Source organism: Pinus tabuliformis, chromosome 9 (assembly GCF_031772625.1).
Source record: "Pinus tabuliformis cultivar Carrire ecotype Pingquan chromosome 9, CPIR1, whole genome shotgun sequence".
NCBI lineage: Eukaryota > Viridiplantae > Streptophyta > Pinopsida > Pinales > Pinaceae > Pinus > Pinus tabuliformis.
The window spans coordinates 659330120-659352552 of record NC_142307.1 but is presented as its reverse complement, the minus strand read 5'-3'; the positions used below and the strand labels follow the sequence as shown (position 1 = coordinate 659352552).

At 39.4% G+C, this 22433-nt stretch overlaps 1 protein-coding gene across 1 annotated transcript in view; it reads right to left on the bottom strand.

Moving 5' to 3' along the window:
* LOC149150393 (ABC transporter F family member 3-like) overlaps window positions 1–22433 on the bottom strand; it is a 371154-nt gene that overhangs the window by 274849 nt on the left and 73872 nt on the right. The window contains exons 2-3 of the mRNA XM_089438575.1: window positions 19320–19535; window positions 18992–19184 (exon numbers count right to left, since the gene is read on the bottom strand). Coding sequence (XP_089294701.1) covers window positions 18992–19184; window positions 19320–19535 — 409 coding nt within the window. The remainder of the gene's footprint in view (window positions 1–18991; window positions 19185–19319; window positions 19536–22433) is intronic.

Sequence of the window (22433 nt, the reverse complement as noted above, 5' to 3'; positions counted from 1 at the left end):
GCAAAACAACTTCTTAAGGCGAAATTTGGTTTTTTTCTGCTCATTTTTTTCAAACAGAGGGCAAGAGTTGTTGAAGGAAATGTAACTAGGTTCGGTCAACATAAATGTACTTTTGATATTTGTATTTATTCAAGAAAAAGAAATAATATTTTTATAATATATGTCAATGAGTTTCTTGCTCATTGAAATAGGTCTAGCACATGTTAAAGTGCTATAGGTGAGTCAAATAGTCAAAAGAAATGTTGAAGACCTTAAGGGCATGTTACACCATGTATATTTTTGTATAGAAGTCAAAGAATACTCCTCCAAGCAAAGTCAAGTCTCCTCCAAAACAAAGGCACCATCAAAGAGTCTCCTCCAAAACAAAGGCACCATCAAAGAGTCTCCTCCAAGCATGTGACACCACCAAAGAAGCCATCCGAAGTAAACATAACAAGTCGGCCTGCAAACAGTCTTCAAGTCGGCCTTCTAGTCGGCCTAAAAGGAGGGACAGCCCTCTATATATAGAGGTTGTCCACTCGATTACAACGTCAACCAAGGATATCTGAAATCTGCGAAGAAATGAGGCAAGAGAAAGGGTAACGAAGGAAAAAGAAGAGATCTCCTAGTGCAGCGAAGGAAGGAGAAAGAGAACCGAAGTGAAAAGCACTGTTTCTATGGCTAGAAACAGTCACACGTGCAAAGAAAGGAGGGTCAAGTCTGCGGGTATGACAGCAAGGACAAATAGTCCATGAACTAGTGTTGTTTGGGTTTGAAACTAGGCCTACAAGGCCTCCCAAGACAAGCGAAGAAGCATATCTCTCTAGCGAAGAAAAAGGACCCTAATTCTCTAGGGTACCTCTCCCTTCTTGATATAATGTTGACCAGCGTGGACCTTCTAGGACTGTGGTTTTGGTGTAGCAATCTCTCCTAGGCAGGCCGTAGATTTTGGCATGCAAACCGAGGCAATCTGACCTCAGGTTTGACCAACGTTGACTACCCTAATTGCTGGTAGCAGGTTGACTTTTGTTGACTTTATTTAACTGAGTTTTTTAGACTGTTTTTGAGCTGCCTCTTCTTGTTGGAGGCCGAGTTGACTGGAATATTGACCAAGCTTATTGGAGGTCAATTCTATCTTGTTTGACCAGCTTTGACTTTGCTGGCTAGGGTTTGCTGCTGCTATCATAAAATTACAAATTTGTATATTTGTACTATTTCTCTCTTTGCTGAACTATTGAAGATTATAGAAGAATTGATCAAAGGGTTTCCCCACATTGGGGTTTGTCCCTAGCTAGCTGCCACATCTGATGTCTCTTGTCTTGGCTTGTTTTCTGTCGATCTATTTATGTTCTATCAGCATTTTACTTTATGTTAATGTGATTGCTAAATAGTGAATGACATTGGGCTAATAAGAATAAATTGAAGTAAATTGCACTAAGCATAGAACATACCATAACTTAACATGGTTTCAGAGCTGAGATGAAGACAAAGCCCAAGCAAGAGCAAGAGCAATCACCGAAGATTGTTGGAAAAAGTCTTAAGACTTCATGGGTTCCTCATCACACTTCCCCACCGAAGACAAGCTCCATGAGAAGTCTGACTATCACGGATGGAAGATGTCTCTTGATCTGACATTAGAAGAGTAGGAAGTGTTGGACTATGTGAGAGGCATAATTATTGAGCCTCCATCAAATGCACCGGTCGCTGCAAGGAACAAGTGGACCAGGGGTGAAGTCAAAGCAAAAAAGATCATCCGGGACTCTATCGAAAGTGCCTGGTGGCCTACGTTTCTGAGCTGAACACCTCCAAGGAAATCTACAATAGACTGGTAAGCTTGTTTAAAGTTAGTGATACAAATCAAGTTTTGTTCGTCAAGAATAAACTGAAGGAAATTAAGAAGGGTAAAGACGAGGATATGCAGTCCTACTTCTTAAGGATCACTGAGATCAAGAATGATCTCCTATCATTTGGGGAAGTCATTCCTGACAGGGAATTGCCTATCACAACTCTTGGAGGGCTCCCATCCGAATGGTATGTATTTAGAACCACTCTTCTCAATAATAATGTAATTCTAGGATTTGAGGAATTGGTGGCGAGATGCATTCAAGAAGAGACAAGGATGGAAGAGCAGGCAATGCCTACATTTAAAGGCAACCCCACTGCTTTCTCATCTCATGCTAAAAGGCGAAATAATTCCGGGTCTAAATCTAAAGGAAAGGCCAAATCAAAAGGTGGAAGGAAAGGAAAATGTTTCGTTTGCAACAAAATTGGCCACTATGCAAGAGAGTGTCCTAATAGGAAGGACACATCTCATGACGTTGATTAAAATCACTCCCGAGGCAACTCCAACCACAATCAAAGGAATGGTGGGTTCAATGGCAAAGGAAAGAGGAATGCCAGAAATCAAGGAAGTGGTCAACCCTCCAAGAAGGCAAGAAACTCCAGGTATGAATCTAATGTTGTTAACAATAAGCAAGATGAATATTATCTGATATCGGTCCTTTCAACTACTTCTCCTCCGGACTCGTTTGGAAATTGGCTTATTGATAGCAGTGCCTCAAGGCACTTCAGTGGTTACAAGGAAGCTCTCTATAATTTGATAGAGAAGGAGACCAACCTGGAAATTATTCTTGGAGACAACTCCACCTATCCCGTGAAGGGTGTGGGGAATGTTACTCTTCAATTGAATCAAGATAACACAATTCATTTGCAAGAAGTCCTATATGTACCTGATCTCAAGAAGAACCTGGTATCCATTTCAGCAATGGAAGACAAAGGTTACAAGGTGGCCTTCATCGATGGCAAGGTACATGTATGGAAAAAGAATTTTAAAGATGCTTTCTCTCTTGGGTTTCGAGTTGACTCTCTATATCAAGTCGGATGAAGTCCGCTGGGAATCATGTCTTGTGACACATCTCTTCAGTCCGAACTATGGCACCGGAGGTTTGCCCACCTTCATTATAAGGCTCTACCCGATGTGAGACAAATGGTGACAGGGGTGCCCTAGTTCAAAATAAAGCAAGAGGGTGTATGTCCGGGATGTGCCGAAGGAAAGCTCAAAAAGGGACCATTCCCCTCAAGCCATAGCAAGACCTCTGATATATTGCAATTGGTTCACTCCGACATATCTGGTATGATGCCTATGAACTCTTTGGGAGGATATTTATATCACCTCACTTTTACAGATGATTATTCTCGCATGACTTGGATATACTTCTTGAAAAAGAAGGATGAAGTGTTCTCCTGGTTTCGTCAATTCAAAGCCTTGATCGAGAATCAAACCGAAAAGAAGATCAAAATCTTAAGGACTGATCATGGGACCGAGTATGAATCCAATGAGTTCCATGACTTTTGCAAAGAGGATGGCATTAAGAGGGAGACCACAACACCATATACCCCTAAGCAGAATGGTGTGGCCGAGAGGAAGAATCGTATGATTGTGGAAGTTGTCCATGCTATGCTCCATGATCAAAGGCTTCTGAAGTTTCTATGGGTTGAAGCTGCAAATACCGTCGTATATGTTCAAAATCGATGCCCTCATCAAGCATTGGGTTCCAAGACACCCGAAGAGATGTTCACTAGTAAGAAACCTAATGTATCTCATTTTAGAATTTTTGGAAGTCCTATATATTTTCATGTGTCGAAAGAGAAAAGGAATAAATTGGGTGCATCTGGAAAGAGGGGAATCTTCGTGGGCTATGGCGAAAATTCTAAGGGCTATAGAATTTATGTGGTTGATCAAAGGGAAGTCAAGATTAGCCATGACGTCACCTTTGACAAAGATATGGCTCTTAGGAAAGTTGACAATCTTCCTATGCTAAGGAAAACTAAAGAAGCTAACACCAGGAAACTAGAGAAAAAGCAAGCTGAGGCGATGCCCGAAGTGGAAGAACCTATGGACCCTATTGATCCCCCTCCGCAAGAGCATTCCTCTTCTAGGAAGAGGCCCTCAAGGCTTAGGGGGACACCTGATGATGCCGAAGGACACATTGCACCCAGAGGGACTTTCCATGAAAGTAAGAAGTCGACCAAGTATCAAGGATACTTGACCATTACGAGCACGATCATTCAAAATGATTCGTCATCGTTCGCAGAAGCCGTAAAGCATCAAGTATGGAAGGATGTTATGACTGAGGAATACGAGTCCATCATGAAGAACGATGTCTGAGATGTGGTCAACAGACCCCAGGACAAAACAATTATCACTTCGAAATGGCTTTACAAAATAAATCATGGAGTTGATGGAAGTGTTGAAAAGTATAAGGCTCGTTTTGTCGCTCGTGGCTTCTCTCAAAAGGAAGGTATAGATTATGACAAGATATTTGCACCTGTTGCCCGATACACAACCATCCACTCGATCATAGCTGTTGCTGCTTCGCAAAGATGGAACCTACATCAAATGGATGTCAAGACCGCGTTCTCGCATGGTTCGATCAAAGAGGAATTCTATGTGGAACAACCTGAGGGATTTGAGATTCATGATCGAGAATCTCACATGTGTAGGTTGAAGGAAGCCCTCTATGGGCTAAAGCAAGCACCTCGAGCGTGGTATGAGAGATCGATAGCTACTTGATGAAGCTAGGATTCACTAGGAGTGAAATCGATCCAAACCTTTACTTTAAGGTTGAAGATGATAAGACTCTCATACTAGTGTTGTACGTTGACGACCTCTTTCTGATAGGTGCAGACCCCCTCATTCTCAAATGTAAGAGGGAGTTGGCTTCTGAATTTGAGATGGACCTAGGACTGATGCACTATTTCCTAGGGCTGGAAGTCTGGCAGAAACCAGGGGAGATTTTCATATCTCAAGGAAAATATGTGGTGAAGACATTAGAGAGATTCAGTATGGTGGACTGCAAGCCCATGACTACCCCTATGGAGCTTGACTTCAAGAAGTTAAGCGGTAGTGTTGCCGGACCTGTTTTGGGAAATGCTACCGAGTATCGTCAACTCATAAGAGTATTGATGTTCTTGGTGAACTCCCATCCAGATATATGTTTTGCAGTCAACACGTTGAGCCAACATATGGTTGAGCCTCAACACTCACATTGGATTGGTGCCAAGAATCTGTTGAGATATCTTCGTGGCACAATCACTCATGGGTTGAGATACACTGCCGGAGATGTGAGACTACATGGATATACCAATGTTGATTGGGCAGGCAGTGTGGTGGACCGAAAGAGCACTTCCGGGTGATGTTTCTCTTTGGGATCTGCCTCGACATCCTAGATGAGCAAGAAGCAGAATTCGGTGGCTTTGAGCACCACTGAGGCAAAGTACATTGCTACGAGTATGACCTCTTGTGAGGCTGTCTGGTTGCGGAAGCTCTGCAGTGAGCTGTTTGGATATACATTGGATACTACCGTGATCCTGTGTGACAACCAGAGTGGGATTCGCAGCATTCGCTTATCAGAGAATCCTGTATTTCATGATCGCTCCAAACACATATATATCAGGTACCACTTTATCCAGGATATGGTACAGCGAGGAGCAATAAGGCTCCATCATATCGCTACAGATGAGCAGGTCGTCGACATTTTGACAAAACCCCTGGGAAAGGTCAAATTCTTGACTTTCTAAGAACGACGTGGAGTCGTTGAGAGACCCTCTTATGAGGGTCCTATATGATGCATACATCAAGCTCTGGGAGCTCCCAGAGGGCTTGGGGTACTTCTTGGAGCGACAAGCGACAATAGGGCGACTCACCCTCCCCTAGTGGTGCGTTGTGTACAGGGTGAATGGTTCAGCCTTCCCCTGTGATACTCCATGGCGACTTATGGACAGGATGAGTGGTTCTCCTGTCGAGGCATCCTACCCATGCAGTCTGGGACTCATGGGAAGTACCTCCCATTTGGCCAATGAGTATGGAAATGGAGTTAAGGACCATAGTAGTACTATCGATGGACGTATCGTTCTATCTAACATACTCCCTATGCTAGGATGACCTCCATTGATCTGGCATCAATTGGAACTGACTTCGAGTAAGTAAGAGTGATATAGCTCACTCTCTTTTGGCACTAATCTGGGATCAGTAAGAGTGGTATGACACACTCTCTGGGACTGACTTCGAGTCAGTAGAGGATGGTATGATACATCCTCGATCATTTCTTCTTCTTCATAGTTCAACAAAGCAGAGTCGAGCCATGCAAGGCAGTGCATTTGATGGCAGAGAGTACCGACGGTCCGATGGATTAGAAGATGGAGTTCTCCCTAGTTGAGAGGGAGTGTTAAAATTGGCAACTAGGGCCAAACTCCATGTGGGTCATCTTACTTATGGCAGCTGGTATTTTTCTTGGATTCCTCTCATCGAGAGGTGTAGGATTGATCTAACGATCATCCAATTCCAACATGTATTTATGATGAATTTATTTGTATTTACTTGACAATTTGTCAAGGTCAGCCAGCAACTAAATGTGTGGCACACATCCTCAACGACTCATATAAATACAAGTTAGCTTGAGGCATTATTCACTCAACTCATCTCTCACATTCATCTCTCTCCCCTTAGTTGATTGGGTACATACAAGGAGCAGCTCTCATGTGGGAAAAAGAAGGACGCAAAAAGGAGGACGTAGAACTGTTTGACTGCATTGACCGAGTTTGACTAGGGATGCAGAAAGTCTCTTTGACCAGTGTTGACCAGCATGGACCTTCTAGGACTGTTGTTTTGGTGTGGAAGTCTCTCCTAGGCAGGCCGCAGATTTTGGCACACAAACCAAGGCAATCTGACCTCAGGTTTGATCAGTGTTGACTGCCCTAATTGCTGGTAGCAGTTTGACTTTTGTTGACGTCACACGTGCGATGAAAGGAGGGTCAAGTCTGCGGGTATTACAGCAGGGACAAACAGTGCATGAACTAGTGTTGTTTGGTTTTGAAACTAGGCCTACAAGGCCTCCCAAGACAAACGAAGAAGCATATCTCTCTAGCGAAGGAAAAGGACCCTAATTCTCTAGGGTACCTCTCACACGTGCGAGAATTAGGGCTGCAGTGCTGTCACGCTAAGCCTACCACTATATATCAAGAAGGGACTCGGATGATCAAGAGAAGGGAGTAGCATCCTTAGGTGAAGGATATCACTAAGTACAAAAGATAAGCATCTCTTCTAGGTCTACTAACAGTGGAAGGAAGAACGAAAGTGTCGGAAGAAAGACGAAGTGTCGGGGAACGAAGTGCCGGAAGGAGGTGGACAAAGTGTTGGGGAAACATAGTGTAGAGAAAAGAAAGGACTAGACTTGTCTAGGTTTGGCATTGATCAAGAAAGAAGTTTCAATAAGAGAAGACTTACAGAAGGGTTTTCCTCTTAAGAGACGAGAGGTTTTGGCCCTGGTAGAGAGCCAATATCTTGTGTTCTTGTTTTTAGGTTTTGATAGCAGTTTCATGAAATACACACACATGCATTAATAAGAAAAGAAGAAGATTAAGCTAACAAAGACAAATTGTAAAAATACTTCACAAATTGTTATCTAGTCCCGAAGAATCACTCTACACCTAATTGTCATAGATTCTTCAACAAGAGTGAGAGCTAAGGAAGATGAGAACCCATCTACAAGGGAAAAAGAGAAGAAAAGTGAAGGAATTTAGCATCCCAAGCAAAAAAAATCAAGTTTGGAGAAAGTTTCTTCAACAAAGCGTGGTTTTCAGGTATGCAAAAACTTGATTGTTAGATTTATTTGTTTATTTTCTTTTTGTGCCCTAGTTTTTTTCCATCATTTTTTGTTGGGTTTGAATGTGTATTTTTTGCCATTACTGTTGCATTGAGTTGAGGGGTTTTTTTTGTCAAAAAATCAAAATGTTGGATGTAAATTTTAATTTAATTTTTAGCTTGCAATTCTTCTTATGTCCTAGGTTCAAACTTCAAACCTCATCTTACATTAAAACTCAAGAGTTCAACAAAGTTACAAACATGCCAAGGAAATTGGACCCTCTGTGGAAATTTGGTGAACCTAATGGAGGGTTTGACATATCAAATTTGACTTGCAAGTTATGTGGGCATCATATGACAGGGGGGGTATACATATTGAAGTATCACCTTGCACAAGTTCCTGGACATGAGGTAGGGCCTTGCTCAAATACAAATCCAAAAATCATCCGAAGAGCCCTCAAATCATTGCAAGAAATAGAGACAACCAAATTGTCCAAGTCAGCGCTGAAGAGTCAAATAGCAAGGAGTAGAGTGTCAGAATTGGGAGGTGACCGTGAGAGTGGTACTGGTTCTACTTCACCATCAACATCTACACCCAACCTTATGGCTACCTCATCATTTTTTGTTCCTAGAACCACACTTGGTGCACAACCATCTATCTCGTCAGTTATTAAAAAAAGGGAGAAGGAAGAAGCTAACAAGTTGTTGGGCAAGTTTCTTATTTGGAGTGATATTCCTTTCAACATTGCCAAAAACAATCCATTTTTCCAACCCGCGGTTGATGTTATTGCTATTGTTGGCCCAAGTTACAAAGTCCCTTCATATGATGACTTTAGAGGGCGCATCCTTCAAAATGAAAAGGTTGACTACACTAAGAGATTGGAGGAGTTTAAGGCATCATGGGCACACACAAGATGCAATGTGTTGTCGGATGGTTGGACCGATCATAAGGGTAGAAGCCTTATTAACTTCTTGGTTAATTGTCCAAGGGGACAATGTTTATGCGTTGATGCATCTGCACATATCAAAGACGCATGGTTATTATGTGATTTGTTGGATGTGTTCATTGAGGAGGTGGGGGTCCACAACATGTTGTCCAAGTCATAACGGACAATGCTACAAATTATGTTGTTGCTGGCAAGATTATGGAGAGGTATCCTAGCTTATTTTGGACATCTTATGCTGCACACAGCATTGATTTGATGTTGGAAGACATAGGAAAATTTCCTTTTGTCAAAGATATTGTTGAGTCATCAAAAAGCATTACAAAATTTATATATAATCATGCATCTGTGCTTCATTTGATGAGAACATTCACCAACAACAAGGAGTTGGTGCGCCTTTTCATTACATGGTTTGTCACCAGTTTCATATCTCTTAAATCCCTCTTGAATTCTATGTGGGATGTGAAGAGAATGTTTTTTTTTTCAAAGGAATGGAGTGCTTTGGCATTTAGCCGCAAACTAGAGGGAGAGACCATATGCAGGTTAGTTTCACACCAGGAAAGCTTCTGAGCGGGTGCAAGAAGTGTGTAGCATTATTAAACCTTTGGTAAAGGTTCTTCGATTAGTTGATGGAGACAAGCCCGCAATGGGCTACTTGTATGAGGCCATGGATAGGGCCAAAGAATCCATTCGGAGCTACTATGATGATAAGAGGGATGAGGGGTTTGAGAAACAACAACTCCTATGGGAAGTGATTGATGAGTGATGGAACAATACACTCCATCTTCCCATTCATGTAGCAGGAATCTACCTGAACCTCGCATTTTCTTACCCCTGTGGTTTTTTATTTGATGTTGAGGTCATGGATGGATTCTTCACTTGTGTTTAAGGATGGTGCCATCTCCAGCAGAACGTGCAGAAATCTCCAAAGAAATGGAGATATATAGGATGGCAGGTGGCACATTTAGCTTTGACATGGTTGTTGTGGATAGGAAGACTAAAATGCCAGGTAAGCTTTAGTTTGTTTCAAATTTCATTGTCTCTTCAAGTTCATACTTTGTTTCAACTTTCAAATTTCATTTTTTTTCTTATGTTTATCTTATTTGTTGTAGATGCATGGTGGAGAAGCTATGGTGGCAGAGTACCCAATCTCTGAAAGCTTTCCATTCGAGTGTTCAGCCAAACATGTAGCTCCTCGGGATGTGAGCGCAACTGGAGTGTATTTGAGAAAATAAACACCAAGAAATGCAACAGATTAAAATATTCCAAATTTCCAATTAATATTTTGAATTCATTAAATAATATTTTTTTATAATTATTATTTTATTATTTATAATTTATTAATTTATGACCCTTATACAGGTTGGAGTTGACATGGTCTACGTCTACTACAATCTTCAATTGTGGGTGAGGCAACTTGAGAGAACACCTGATGTGGAGGCCATCTCATTGGATGGGATTGACACCACTGCTGCATCGAGGGTTGAGCCCGAGAGGCCTATCATGGAATCGGCCCTTAATTGGCTAGAGCAGGAGGAAGGGGAGGGAGTAGAGGAGGAGGAGCAACAGGAGGAGGAAGTGACACCACCTACCCCTATCACCAGTAGAGGACATGGTCTACCTCCTATAGCTCCTAGTTCTTCAACTTCTAGAACACAAGAGATTCCACTACCTACTCCACCGCCATCTATATCTAGAGGGAAAGTTGTTGCATTTTCTCGCAAGAGAGGTAGAGGAAATCAATAGTATTAGTTATTTGGTTCATTTTATTGTATATGACATTATGACTCATGATATGAGATACATCATTATATTTTTTGTTGATATTTTGAGGCTCAGTTGGGACTCGATACTTAGTATTCAGGACATGATTCACTGTTATGTGTGATGTAGCACTAGAAATGATATTACACATCTTATATATTAGTTCTTTTTTCATATTTATGTGTCAATGCATTTATTTTATGTTGTGGATGCTTTAGATATTAAAAAAATTGAAAACAAATGAATATTTTTGTATTTGCTGATTTTTACCCATTTTTTCTCGATTTTTACAATTTTTTTCCAATTTCGAACCCTCGCCGATTTAATCCCAATCGTGATGTTCACAACATTGCTTAGCACCTCCCCAATAAACTCCATTAATCCCCTCAAATAAAAAATCAAAATTGGGGATATTACAAAGGCTAAGAAGGGGCCTTTTGATGGGCCGAAGCAGAAAGGTAAACAAAAGGAGAAGGAGAAGGACATGAGCAAAGTGAGATGTTTTGTTTGTCAAAAGATGGGTCAATATGTCTTTCAGTGTCCCAAAAAGAAGGAGAAGAAGAATAGCATTGCAGCTTCAACCAAGGTGGATGAGTTTTCCACCAAGTTTGATATAGAGCTTGCTTTAGTGGTCAACCTTGCCACTAGTGTTACATCCTCTAGTGTTTGGTTTATAGACAGCTTCTTGCCATATGACTGGAGGCAAAGAGCACTTTACAAGTCTTATAGAGAGGGATATAGACTTGAAGGTGGTGCTTGGAGATAACTTCAAGGTCAGAGCAGCAAGTATGGGGATTGTATCCTTTCAAAGGGAGTCATTACCTCCCTTGAAAGTGACGAAGACCTTATATGTTCTGAGGTTGAAGAAGAACCTGATTTCAATGTCTAGTATTAAGGACAAGGGATACGTAGTGGTGTTCAGAGATGGACAGATGCTCGTGTATCCCAAGGGATCCAGTATCACTTATGCTAGAGGGATTGGAATCCGTCATGGGTGACTCTACAGGTTCATGTTTCAGCCTACTAGTGCCTTAGATGCTACGACCAACAGTAGTGAATTATGCAAGTTATGGCACAAGAGGATGACCCACTTGCACCATGGAGCATTCAAGATGCTGAGGGAGATTGTTACTGGTGTACCTAATTTCATTACTGAGCATCACGATGTGTGCAAGTGGTGTGCTTTGGGAAAGTACACTAAGACTCCTTTCACAAGCAGTGATAGCAAGGTAGCAGGTATTCTGGATTTAATACACTCTGATGTGTGTGGTCCTATATCTTCAGTATCACTTATGTTACTTTCATTGATGACTACTCCAAGAAGACTTGGATTTTCTTTATGAAGACCAAGGATCAAGTCTTCAAGAGGTTCCAAGAGTTTAAGGCTCTTGTGGAGAACCAAACAAGGAAGAAGATCAAGGTCTTAAGGTCAGACAATGGGGGTGAGTATACCACCGATGAGATGAAGGAGTTTTATACGAGAGTGGGCATCAGGAGAGAGTATACAGTGCCATATAACTCTCAGCATAATGGGGTGGCAGAGAGGTGTTGAAAAGTGTAACTATGATTTTATGTAATCGGTCTTCATAATGACAAGGGTAAATATGATTTTTTGTAATTGGTGTAAAGAAGTAAATAAAAATTATTTATGTAAACTTGAATCACGAGTTCCATGATCAAAGAATTTTATTTTAGTTAAGGTTCCCATTGTGAGCCTTTAGGTTTTGTCACCAAGTCATAAAAGTCTCTAGAGTCAATGTCATGTATGAAGGACCCTTCTTAGGCAAGTTACACATTTGTATGAATTATTAAAAGAGTAAAAAGAGGCCCTCCAAGACCAAGCAAAAGCACCTCCAACAAGACAGCTTCGAGATGGAGTAAATGATCTACACTAAAGGACATGTCGGATCACCTTCAACTCAAGTCGGCTTATTTGATGAGCAAACCACTATAAATAGGGCAGCTCGGCCTCATTTCAGAGTCAGATTATCGGTCAAGGTCTAAAGCTAGAAAGAAGTGTGAAGTTCATCAAGAAGAAATCGTATAACTAGCAATGAGAAGAGAAGGAAGAGAGAAGTCTTTTGGCATTGTTTTGGCACTGTTTTTGGGCCAAGTACACCCCACACTTACGAGATTGCAGACCTATTTGTTGTAGGAAAAAGGGCAAAATATTATAGTCATATTTTGGGCGAAGAATAAGGAAGATCTCAAGCTGAATTATCAAGAAGAGATCTCCCTCTAGAGTGAAGATAATCAAGCGTCAAAGTTGGTCATCCACAAGTGCTTAAGGGTTTCTAATTGCGGCCAAAAAGGTTGCAGATCTAAAGCAGAGAAAAAGGAAGTTGAATTCTGAAGGATAACTGAGAAGGACGAAGAAGTGGAGGTTTGACTATTGTTGACTCAAGCAAGAAGGATCTCATCAAGGAAGCTTTGTGTCTTGGTCTTGGAGTGGCAAATAGGTCCAGGGTCTTGGCCTTGGTATTCGTCAATTAGAGTCTCTATAAGAAGAAGAATTCGTCTGGGATTTCCTGTCAAGTGGGAGAGTTTTTGGCCCTGGCTGATAGCCTATATCTTGTGTCTCTTGTCTCTTTGTTATTTATGCCTTGATAGTTGTTTGATGGAAAGAACACTATAATAATCTAACTCAAAAAGAAGATCCTAATCTATTGAAGTAAAAAGCATTCACAAGCAGTTATCATTACTATAGAAATGACATAATCTTGATGCCCCAGATTTCTCAACATGGTATCGAAGAAAGGTGACAAAGTCAAGGAAGGGCATCTTATCAAGGGACACTCAATGATCAAATCTCGAGAAAGGCATCAAAACAAATCTAGAAGAAAGTTTTCACCATCAAGAAGTCTTGGAATCCTCAAGTCATCTCAAGAGACCACAAAGACCCTACTCAAGTTGAAGGATTTATACATCAAATTCCCTTCTAGATAAGCAAGACCAAGGGCGTTGTCATCAAGATTCTAAGGTGATCTCCCTCTCATTGAAGCAAGGTCCTTACCATTGAAGACATCATCAAGAAGTCATCATCAACAAGGACAACACCATCAAAGGATCTAAAGTGATCTCCCTCCTTGTGGGGTCAAGGATCATTATTGAAGAGATCTATCTTCATCAAGGAGAAGTTCTCTATCATTTATATTATCATCAAATTCAAGGAGGCAGCGAGTGGAAGAAGCATCTTCAAGAGTATATTTATGTCTGAATATGTCAAAAGGTCTTTTTGCAAGGAAAGAAACAAATTGGTTGTGGTTTCAAAATATCTTGCATGGAAGAAGAGGACAGATATGAATCTCATTGATAATGAGGTTATGGAATAGCCTCATACTTTATGAGGATATCTAAGATAAGGGATCAACTTCAAGATCTGGGGGAAGTAATGTCTGCCAAGGAGATGACCATTGTAGTGCTAAATGCAATACCAGAGAAGTGGGGTAAATTTACTCCAAGCATTTATGGGAAGAAAGAAGCTACTCCATTCCAAGATCTATGGTCACCATGCAAGATTGAAGAAACCAGGATGAAGGCTAAAACTGATGTGGGAACTAGTGAGCAAAATCAAGCATATGCTGCTATGACAAAGAGAAGAGGAAAGTCTAGAAAACTTGGTTCTCAGAAAAAGAGAAGGAACATGGCTAAGATTCAATGCTATGGATGTCAAGAATATGGGCATTACAAAAGTGATTGTCCTAAGTTAAAGAAGGACAATAATAAAAGAGGTAGAGAAGAAGCCCATATCACCGAAGAAATGGATGAAGTTGAAAAGAAGAAGTCCAAGAAAGAGGTAGTAAGAGATCTCTACTATGACTGAGATAGTCTTCCTCACCTAAGTTATTTTCAAGTTCTTATTCTTAAGTCTTCTGTACTAAGATATGGCTATCACAATTCACTAATAAAAATGATGGGATGCATCATGGCATCATAGAAGCATTGAAAGTAAGAACTCATGACATCATCATAGAGAAGGATGAAAGATGGTTAAAATTGAAGTCCATGGCAGTGACCCATGGAATGACATAGCTCTTGGAAACCTCTTTAGTAACATAGGTGGTACTTATAGGAAAAGAACGAAAAGGTCATCTAGTACAAGGCTCATCATACATCTGTCAAAAAGAGACATCTGCTGGATGAGGATACTTAAGATCCTCTATTGGAAATCTTCATCGAAAGGTTCACCAATCAAAAGGAAGCAAGGGTTTCATCAAGAATTCCAACTTGTGGAATTCATGGGATGATGTCAGAAAAGGTGAAGAACATCATGGGATTGAAGTTCCTTCAATCAAGGAAGCTGCTATAGGAAGTCTGGATGACCTAAAAGAAAAATGAGGTATGTATACTTGTATTCAATAATGTAGAATCATGTCATATGGTTGCAGGTAACATGGATAAATGCTCTATCGTGAGAGCATGATCAAAAGAAAGAACTCCTTCTTTGAAAGGATGAAGGGAGACATGAGTCACACATTGTCTAGATAAAATCAACATAATATGTCCTCATATGAAATATGAGGTGGTTGACAGTGATTGGAGGAACTCTGATTAAAAGTTCCTGGGAAGAAAATGTGTGAAGAAAGAAGGAAAGAGATCGAATATGCAACCATGAAGAAGGCAATCAACATCTGAGGACTAAGAGATTTGACTAGGATATCTCCATGAAAGATATGAAGACTCTAATGAAGTTTGAAAAAGAAAGAGACCCTTAACAATATATATATTTTGGAGATGCGTCAATGTGTATGCAGGATGCTGATGCAAACTAGAAGATGTCATGATGAAAGACCATCACAAACGTAATTTTAATTTAATGTTCATTCCTTATTTTTGAATGATATTTGGATGGGCTTGTGCAGGGCTGCCAAGGGAAGATCTATGGATATATTCCACCCATGATATCCATGTAGTAGGATGAACGATCCTGAAGGAAACATGGCATGAAGGAAGGCCCGATATGAACTGATGGATCACTTTCCAATGAAAGGAATAATGACATGACTTACTCATGTATGAAAATGATGGATGGTTTGTGCCCTACGAAGAAGTCCCAAAACGTGAAGACTCATGAATAAAAAAGAGAAGTTCATGACATCGTGAGGAAGAGTTCTTCAAGTAGTCGGTTATCCCATCATCTCCACCTAGAGAGTTGTTGTAGGTCCCTAATAAAGAGGGAGTCTGGAAACAAGTTTCTAACCTGGTAGAAACTTGAAACCAAATTCCTAAGCCAAGAGGGAGCTTAGGTGCATTCCTTCTGTAGGAATGAGTACATTCCTTCATTGGAATAGGCATGTCCTCCCTAATTAAGAGGGACAGATAGACACATCATTCTTGTCTTCACATGGGAAGACAGAATGGAGGATTGGGTAAACATCTGGCATCTGATGCCCTTTGAGGATGAGTTAGGGCATCCAAGATAAGAATAGTTGTAGAGGACCGATATTCCTTGAGCACTGGAAATCCAAGATAAGAATAGTCTTGGTGGAACACACCCTGAGAACTCGGATGGGATATGTTCCGAGAGAGACAATGATGAGGGTGTCTATACATCATTAGTCTCGCCAGCATTGAGCTCAAATCTTGTGGAGGGATATATCTATTAGTCAAGGCCTTGCTATGTAACAATGTTGGTTGATATGATGTTATACAGATGGGTTACCAATCCGACTGTTCTTATAAGAATTCTTCAAATCGAGAATGTCCAAGTACCTTGTATGGATTATGAATACCTCCCTAGTTAAGAGGGAGTGTTGAAAAGTGTAACTAGGTTTGGTCTTCATAATGACATGTGTAAATATGATTTTATGTAATTGATGTAAAGAAGAAAATAAAAATTATTTATGTAATACTTGAATCATGGGTTTCATGATCAAGGAATTTTATTTTAGTTAAGGTTCCCATTGTGAGCCTTTAGGTTTTGTCATCAAGTCATAAAAGTCTATAGAGTCAATGTCATGTATGAAGGACCCTTCTTGGGCATGTTACACATTTGTATGAATTATTAAAAGAGTAAAAAGGCCCTCCAAGACCAAGCAAAAGCACCTCCAACAAGTCAGCTTCAAGATGGAGTAAATGATCTACACCAAAGGACATGTCGGCTCACCTTCAACTCAAGTCAGCTTATTTGATGGGCAAACCACTATAAATAGGGCAGCTCGGCCTCATTTCAAAGACAGATTTTCGGTCAAGGTCTGAAGCTAGAAAGAAGTGTGAAGTTCATCAAGAAGAAGCCTTATAACCAGTGAAGAGAAGGGAAGGAAGAGCAAAGTCTTTTGGCATTGTTTTGGGACTGTTTTTGGGCCAAGTACACTCCACACGTGCGAGATTGCAGACCTGTCTGTTGCAGGAAAAAGGGAGAAATATTACAGTCATATTTTGGGTGAAGAACAAGGAAGATCTCAAGCCAAATTGTCAAGAAGAGGTCTCCCTCTAGAGCGAAGATAATCAAGGGTCAAAGTTGGTCATCCACATGTGCTAAGGGTTTCTAATTAGGGCCAAAAAGGTTGCAGATCTGAAGCAGAGAAAAAGGAATCTGAATTCTGAAGGATAACCAAGAAGGAAGAAGAAGCAAAGGTTTGACTATTGTTGACTCAAGCAAGAAGGATCTCATCAAGGAAGCTTTGTGTCTTGGTCTTGGAGTGGCAAATAGGTCAAGGGTCTTGGTCTTGGTATTCGTCAATTGGAGTCTCTATAAGAAGAAGAATTCATTGGGTTTTCCTCTCAAGTGGGAGAGGTTTTGGTCCTGGCTGATAACCTATATCATGTGTCTCTTGTCTCTTTGTTGTTTATGCATTGATAGTTGTTTGATGAAAAGAACACTATAATAATCTAACTCAAAAAGAAGATCCTAATCTATTGAAGTAAAAAGCATTCACAAGCAGTTATCATTACTAGAGAAATCACCTAATCTTGATGCCCCAGATTTCTCAACAAGAGGAAGAACAGGGCCATAATGGGGGCTGTGAGCCATGTTGCATGATCAGAGACTACCTTTCCTTTTATGGGTTTAGGCTTGTAACACTGCAGTGTATCTGCAAAACGGGAGTCCATGTAGACTGTTGGGGTGTAAGACTCCTAAGGAGGCCATTTCTGGGAAGAAGTTTGAGATTGGACACACAAGAATTTTTGGGTGCCTTAATTATTCAAGTGTCCCCGAGGAGAAGAGGACAAAGTTGCAACCCACCACAGTGAATGCAGTGAATCTATGAAAACATCACTAACATGTTTAATGGTCCCTAATGTATTTGATGTGGAAATGGAAAGGGCTAGAGTAGCCTAAATGGAAATTAAATTGAATGCACCTAAGTCTGTGTGATTCCTGTTGAGGCAAGTATATCACCATTGAAGAGGAAGTGGTGCTCAATAACCACTTGTCATGAGAAAGGCAGTGGCGCTCAATAACCACTTGTTGTGAGAGACAAAGGTTTGTAGTCAATCAAAATCACTTGATGTAGTGTATGTTTGTGGTAAGCTGAAACTGCCTAAGGTTTGTACAGTTAAGAAGGGTAATCCAAGAAAACCCAAGGTATGATTACAAGTAAGCCAGAAAAACCCAGGTTGATGAATGTTGATGATGTAGGAGTTGAATGTACAAGTATGAAGGTATGTTGTTGAACCATGTATGAAAAAAGGTTTCCTATAGAACCAGCGGATGCCGCTGCTGGAGACCCATGTATTCTGGTGGATGGTTACTTATTTATAAGGACTTCAACAAACATATTATTTATGCTTTGCAAGTACAAGATGAAACTTGAAAATAAATGAGATTGAAAGCAAAAGGCCAAAGAAGAAAAGTGCAGAAGATTAAAGATAAAGATATGACCAGTTCAAAAGATAGTTGAAGATATTGAAATCACAAGTACTCATTAAGGGGGAATATGAGGAAATGACTTCCATTAGTGAATTATAATTCATTTTTAAATTATATGATGAAAATGTAATGAAGTAGACCAACCATAAAAGTCTACGAAAGAATGAGAGATTGGGAGAAATGAGTGATGTTAGGGATGAAGATTGCCTAAGACATTTAAGGAGAGATTCATGGAGGAAGTTAAGAAAAGGGTTTCAGCCAAAAATCTAATTCTCACATCTTTTCTTATGTTCACCTATGATTCATATAGTGACCATTTGTACAATACAAAGTTCAAACACACAAGGGAATGGTTTATAATATAATTTCCCCCTAGTGGGGTTTCTTGCATATAATTCTCTATGTCCCTTGTTTCATGATTGGCTATCATAGTCAACAAGAATAAACCTCATGACAGTATCTTTATATGCACTAACTGGTCACAAGGTGAAGGGGTGTATGACCGTTGACTTTCCATGGATGTAATTATTATTTATATTATGATGATTTCTTTTAATTATTATTATTATGTTTGGTTCATTACAATCTCCTATTGGATTTTCTTTTAGTGTTGATCATTTATTTTACAACATTTCTAAATAACCCAATTTAGGGTTGTTCAACACATTGTACAGAAGCATTGACTCTTCCTTCCATATATAATATGGTATTCTTCCAAACAAAATAAATAGATTTAAATTACTCAATTTAAAAGCTACATCATTTCCAGAAACATTTCCTGCAAGTTTATTCATTGCTACAAGAGACATTTTTCATATAGATCTAAACTGAAGTCGAACATCAACTGACCATAGTGCCTGCCATACGACAAAGTAATTGAACCATCCTTAATGAGCTCTCGACCTCCAACAGAAATGTTGAAATTCGTCATGTGAATGTCCTTCACAGTCGATCCTTCATCCCCATTTCCATGATGAACATGTGCTACAGGCATCCCTGCTAATGATGCTTTCATTTCTTCCAAGTGCGACTCATATGCTAACTGTTTCAAAGCACATTCGATACATAAAACAAGTAAATATGTGCATATGGGACAAATCAACCATCATAACCCAGATGTTGAAAATGCAAAAGCAGCATCACCACAAAAACATACAATATCCACAGACTCACATACCTCTCTTTGGCGTTCATCCTTCCTCCTCCTTCTTTCCAGCTTAGCACGATCACGCTCTGACATAGGAGGACCATCCTCTATTTCAGCCTTCTTAGGAGGAGGTTCCTCTTGACACAATCCATCATTCATCCGAACAGGGGTCATAAGACTTCGAACAATTTCCTTCTTTCCTGTTTGTTCATGGCTCCCAATTTTTTCTGACAGTTTGCCACAAACCTGGAAGCCACCAACTAGCTAAATGTCATCATTGTAACGGAATTTGAAAAATTAAAGGCAAAAACAAAAACAAACGGAAAGGGCTAAATAAACATGTTAAAAAAAAACAAAAAATTTAGAATATCAAACCATTAAATTTTAGCATGCTGATTTACTATTATAATGCTCAATAACAGTGTAGGTCTTATAGCCATAGTAAAAAAACCAGTGTTGCGAACATCTCGATAACATCCCAATTTTATCTCAAAATCGCGATTTTTTGGCCTAGCCGATGTTTGCCAATTTTTATGAATATTTTGATGGTATCTTGATTTTGACGATGTTTACCAATTTTTACTGATATTTTCCCGAATTTTACGATTTTTTGGTTTTCCAGACCCTTGCCGATTTTATCCCGATGCCGATGTTTGCAACATTGGAAAAAACCAAAGGCTTACATGGTGTAAAGCCCACAAAAAAACCATGTTTAACAGCTATGTGACAAGGAAAAGAAAGAAATGCTTGAATGCCTCCTTATAATGTGTTGTCATGAGAAAACCACATCAGCCAACCAACAAAGAGCCTAATAGTATATGTAAATATTCACATGTAATGGCTAATATCAGTATATATGTACACTCTACAGACTCCAGAGTAACAAAATAAGTTTAACATATGAAGGTTTTAACTTGTGAAAGCATGTTCTAACCAATGTTACACTAATCGTTATCGGGATAACATCGGCACGAGGAAAAAATCGGAAAAAATCGTAATTATCGGGAAATAATCGGAAATAATCGGGAAAAAATCGTTTGGTACAAAAATATTCATTTTTTTTTCATTTTGTTTTCAATTTTTTTAATATCTAAACCATCTACAACATAAAATAAATACATTGACACATAAATATGATAAAAGAACTAATATATAAGATGTTTAATATCATTTCTAGTGTTAAAATCACACATAACATTGAATTGTGTCCTGAATAGTAAGTCCTGACACCTGAGTCCCAACTCAACCTCAAAATATCAACAAAAAATATAATAAGGTATCTCATCATGTCATAATGTCATATACAATAAAATGAAGAAAATAACTAAAGTCTAATCCTATTGATTTCCTCTGCCCCTCTTGCGAGAAAATGCCATAGCTTTCCCTTTCCCTCTAGATGTAGATGCTGGTGCTGGTGGAGTTGGCAGTGGAGTCTGCTATGCTCTAGAAGCTAAAGAACTAGAAGTAGGAGCTATAGGAGGTAGACCACATCCTCTACTGGTGGCAGGGGTAGCCCGGAAAGGTGGTGTCACCTGGAAACATTACAATCTCCCAATCCTAAAATCCTTAAAAACTGATAAGTCTGCTGCATTTTGAATGAAGTCTAAAATTCTACTTTCTCCATATGAAATCTAATGAGGCCGGAACCACTCTCAAACATCCTAAGTCATTTCATGGTAATGTTAAAAATTTAAGCAAAAGGATGAATCTTCATTTTCATCCTTTTACTTTAAGAATTTAACATTACCATGAATAGCATATCAACACTAGGGCCTAGACTTAATCATTAAGTTGCCCCACTCAAAAATTATTTGTTTCTTTCAAAAAAAATTGCATTTCGAACATTTAGCATCCCTTATAAAACCTCGTTGCCTCGACTGTGCAAATGATTTCATAAAAAAACCAAAAAAAACATCACAAAACCACGCTGCCAGAGACCTCCACGATAATTTCGATTGTTATCGCGATAATTTCATAAAAATCATGCAAAAAAAATTACCCGCAATAAATTCGTATAAAAATCGCGATAAAATCGTTTTGTCGAAAAAATCGCGATTTTCGCGATAAAACGATAAAATTGTGATTTTATCGCGATTTTTACAACACTGAGTTCTAACTAAGATACAACATCAAAAGCACAAAAAGAGTCATAATTAGTGTTTATGAACAATCAATTAAATAATGTTTATAATTGAAGTTATAATGCTCAATGAAGAATTCATAGAATAATTCAAAAATAAAAATAAAAACATTGCAAAGTTTGTGTCCTTCTTCATGTTGAGAAATGTAATTAGTATCAGTCTTCATAATTGTTGTCTAGCTCATGACATGATGTAATTATTATGTATTTGTAAAAAGAAAAAGGAAAAGAAAAATTATTTACAAGCATGGGTTCATGCTTTATTTATTTTATTTCTAGGTCAAAGCACCCATTGAGTGCTTCTAGTGTTTGTGTCTTGACTTATAGTCCTTGTCATCATATAATAGACCCTTCTTGGGCTTTGTATATCAAGAAAGAAATTTGTAATAGAGTCAAAAATGTATTTTGTGCCTCCTCCACTAAGTCAGCCTCAAGAGAAGACAAGTCAGCCTCATTAAGGGAATTCGACCACACATGAGAACTATATATAGGAGTGCAATTCAACCTTTTTGAGCATCCATCCAAGCAAGATTCGATCTGCAGTTGAAAGAGGAAGAAAAGGATGCGAACAAGCTTAGAAAGGAAGAAGAAACAAAAGTGAAGGACAGAACATTTGTCAAGCTAAAGGAGCCAAACTTGCGAGATTTTGGGTTGCAAAAGAAGCCGAAATTGCAAGTCTGCAATAAGACCGTAATTCTGATGCAGTAGTGCCAAAATTCATGGTTGATGCAGTGTTGAAGAAGGTCGACTCTTGTTGACTAAAAGTTGTTCTTTGTCATCTTGGAAGGACTCTCTTGGAAGGCTGACTTGGTGGATTGGAGAAGGTCTTTGTCTTAGTCAAAGGGTCTTGGTTGTCTCATTTGATTTGGTTATAAATAAGAGGAGAATTTTTGGGTTTTGCCTTAGTTGAGAGCCTACACCCTGTCTCCTTGTTGTTTTGATCTTCATGCATTTATGTTTTTGGTAGTTGCTTGATGATAAGAAGATAAAAGAAGACATAAAAG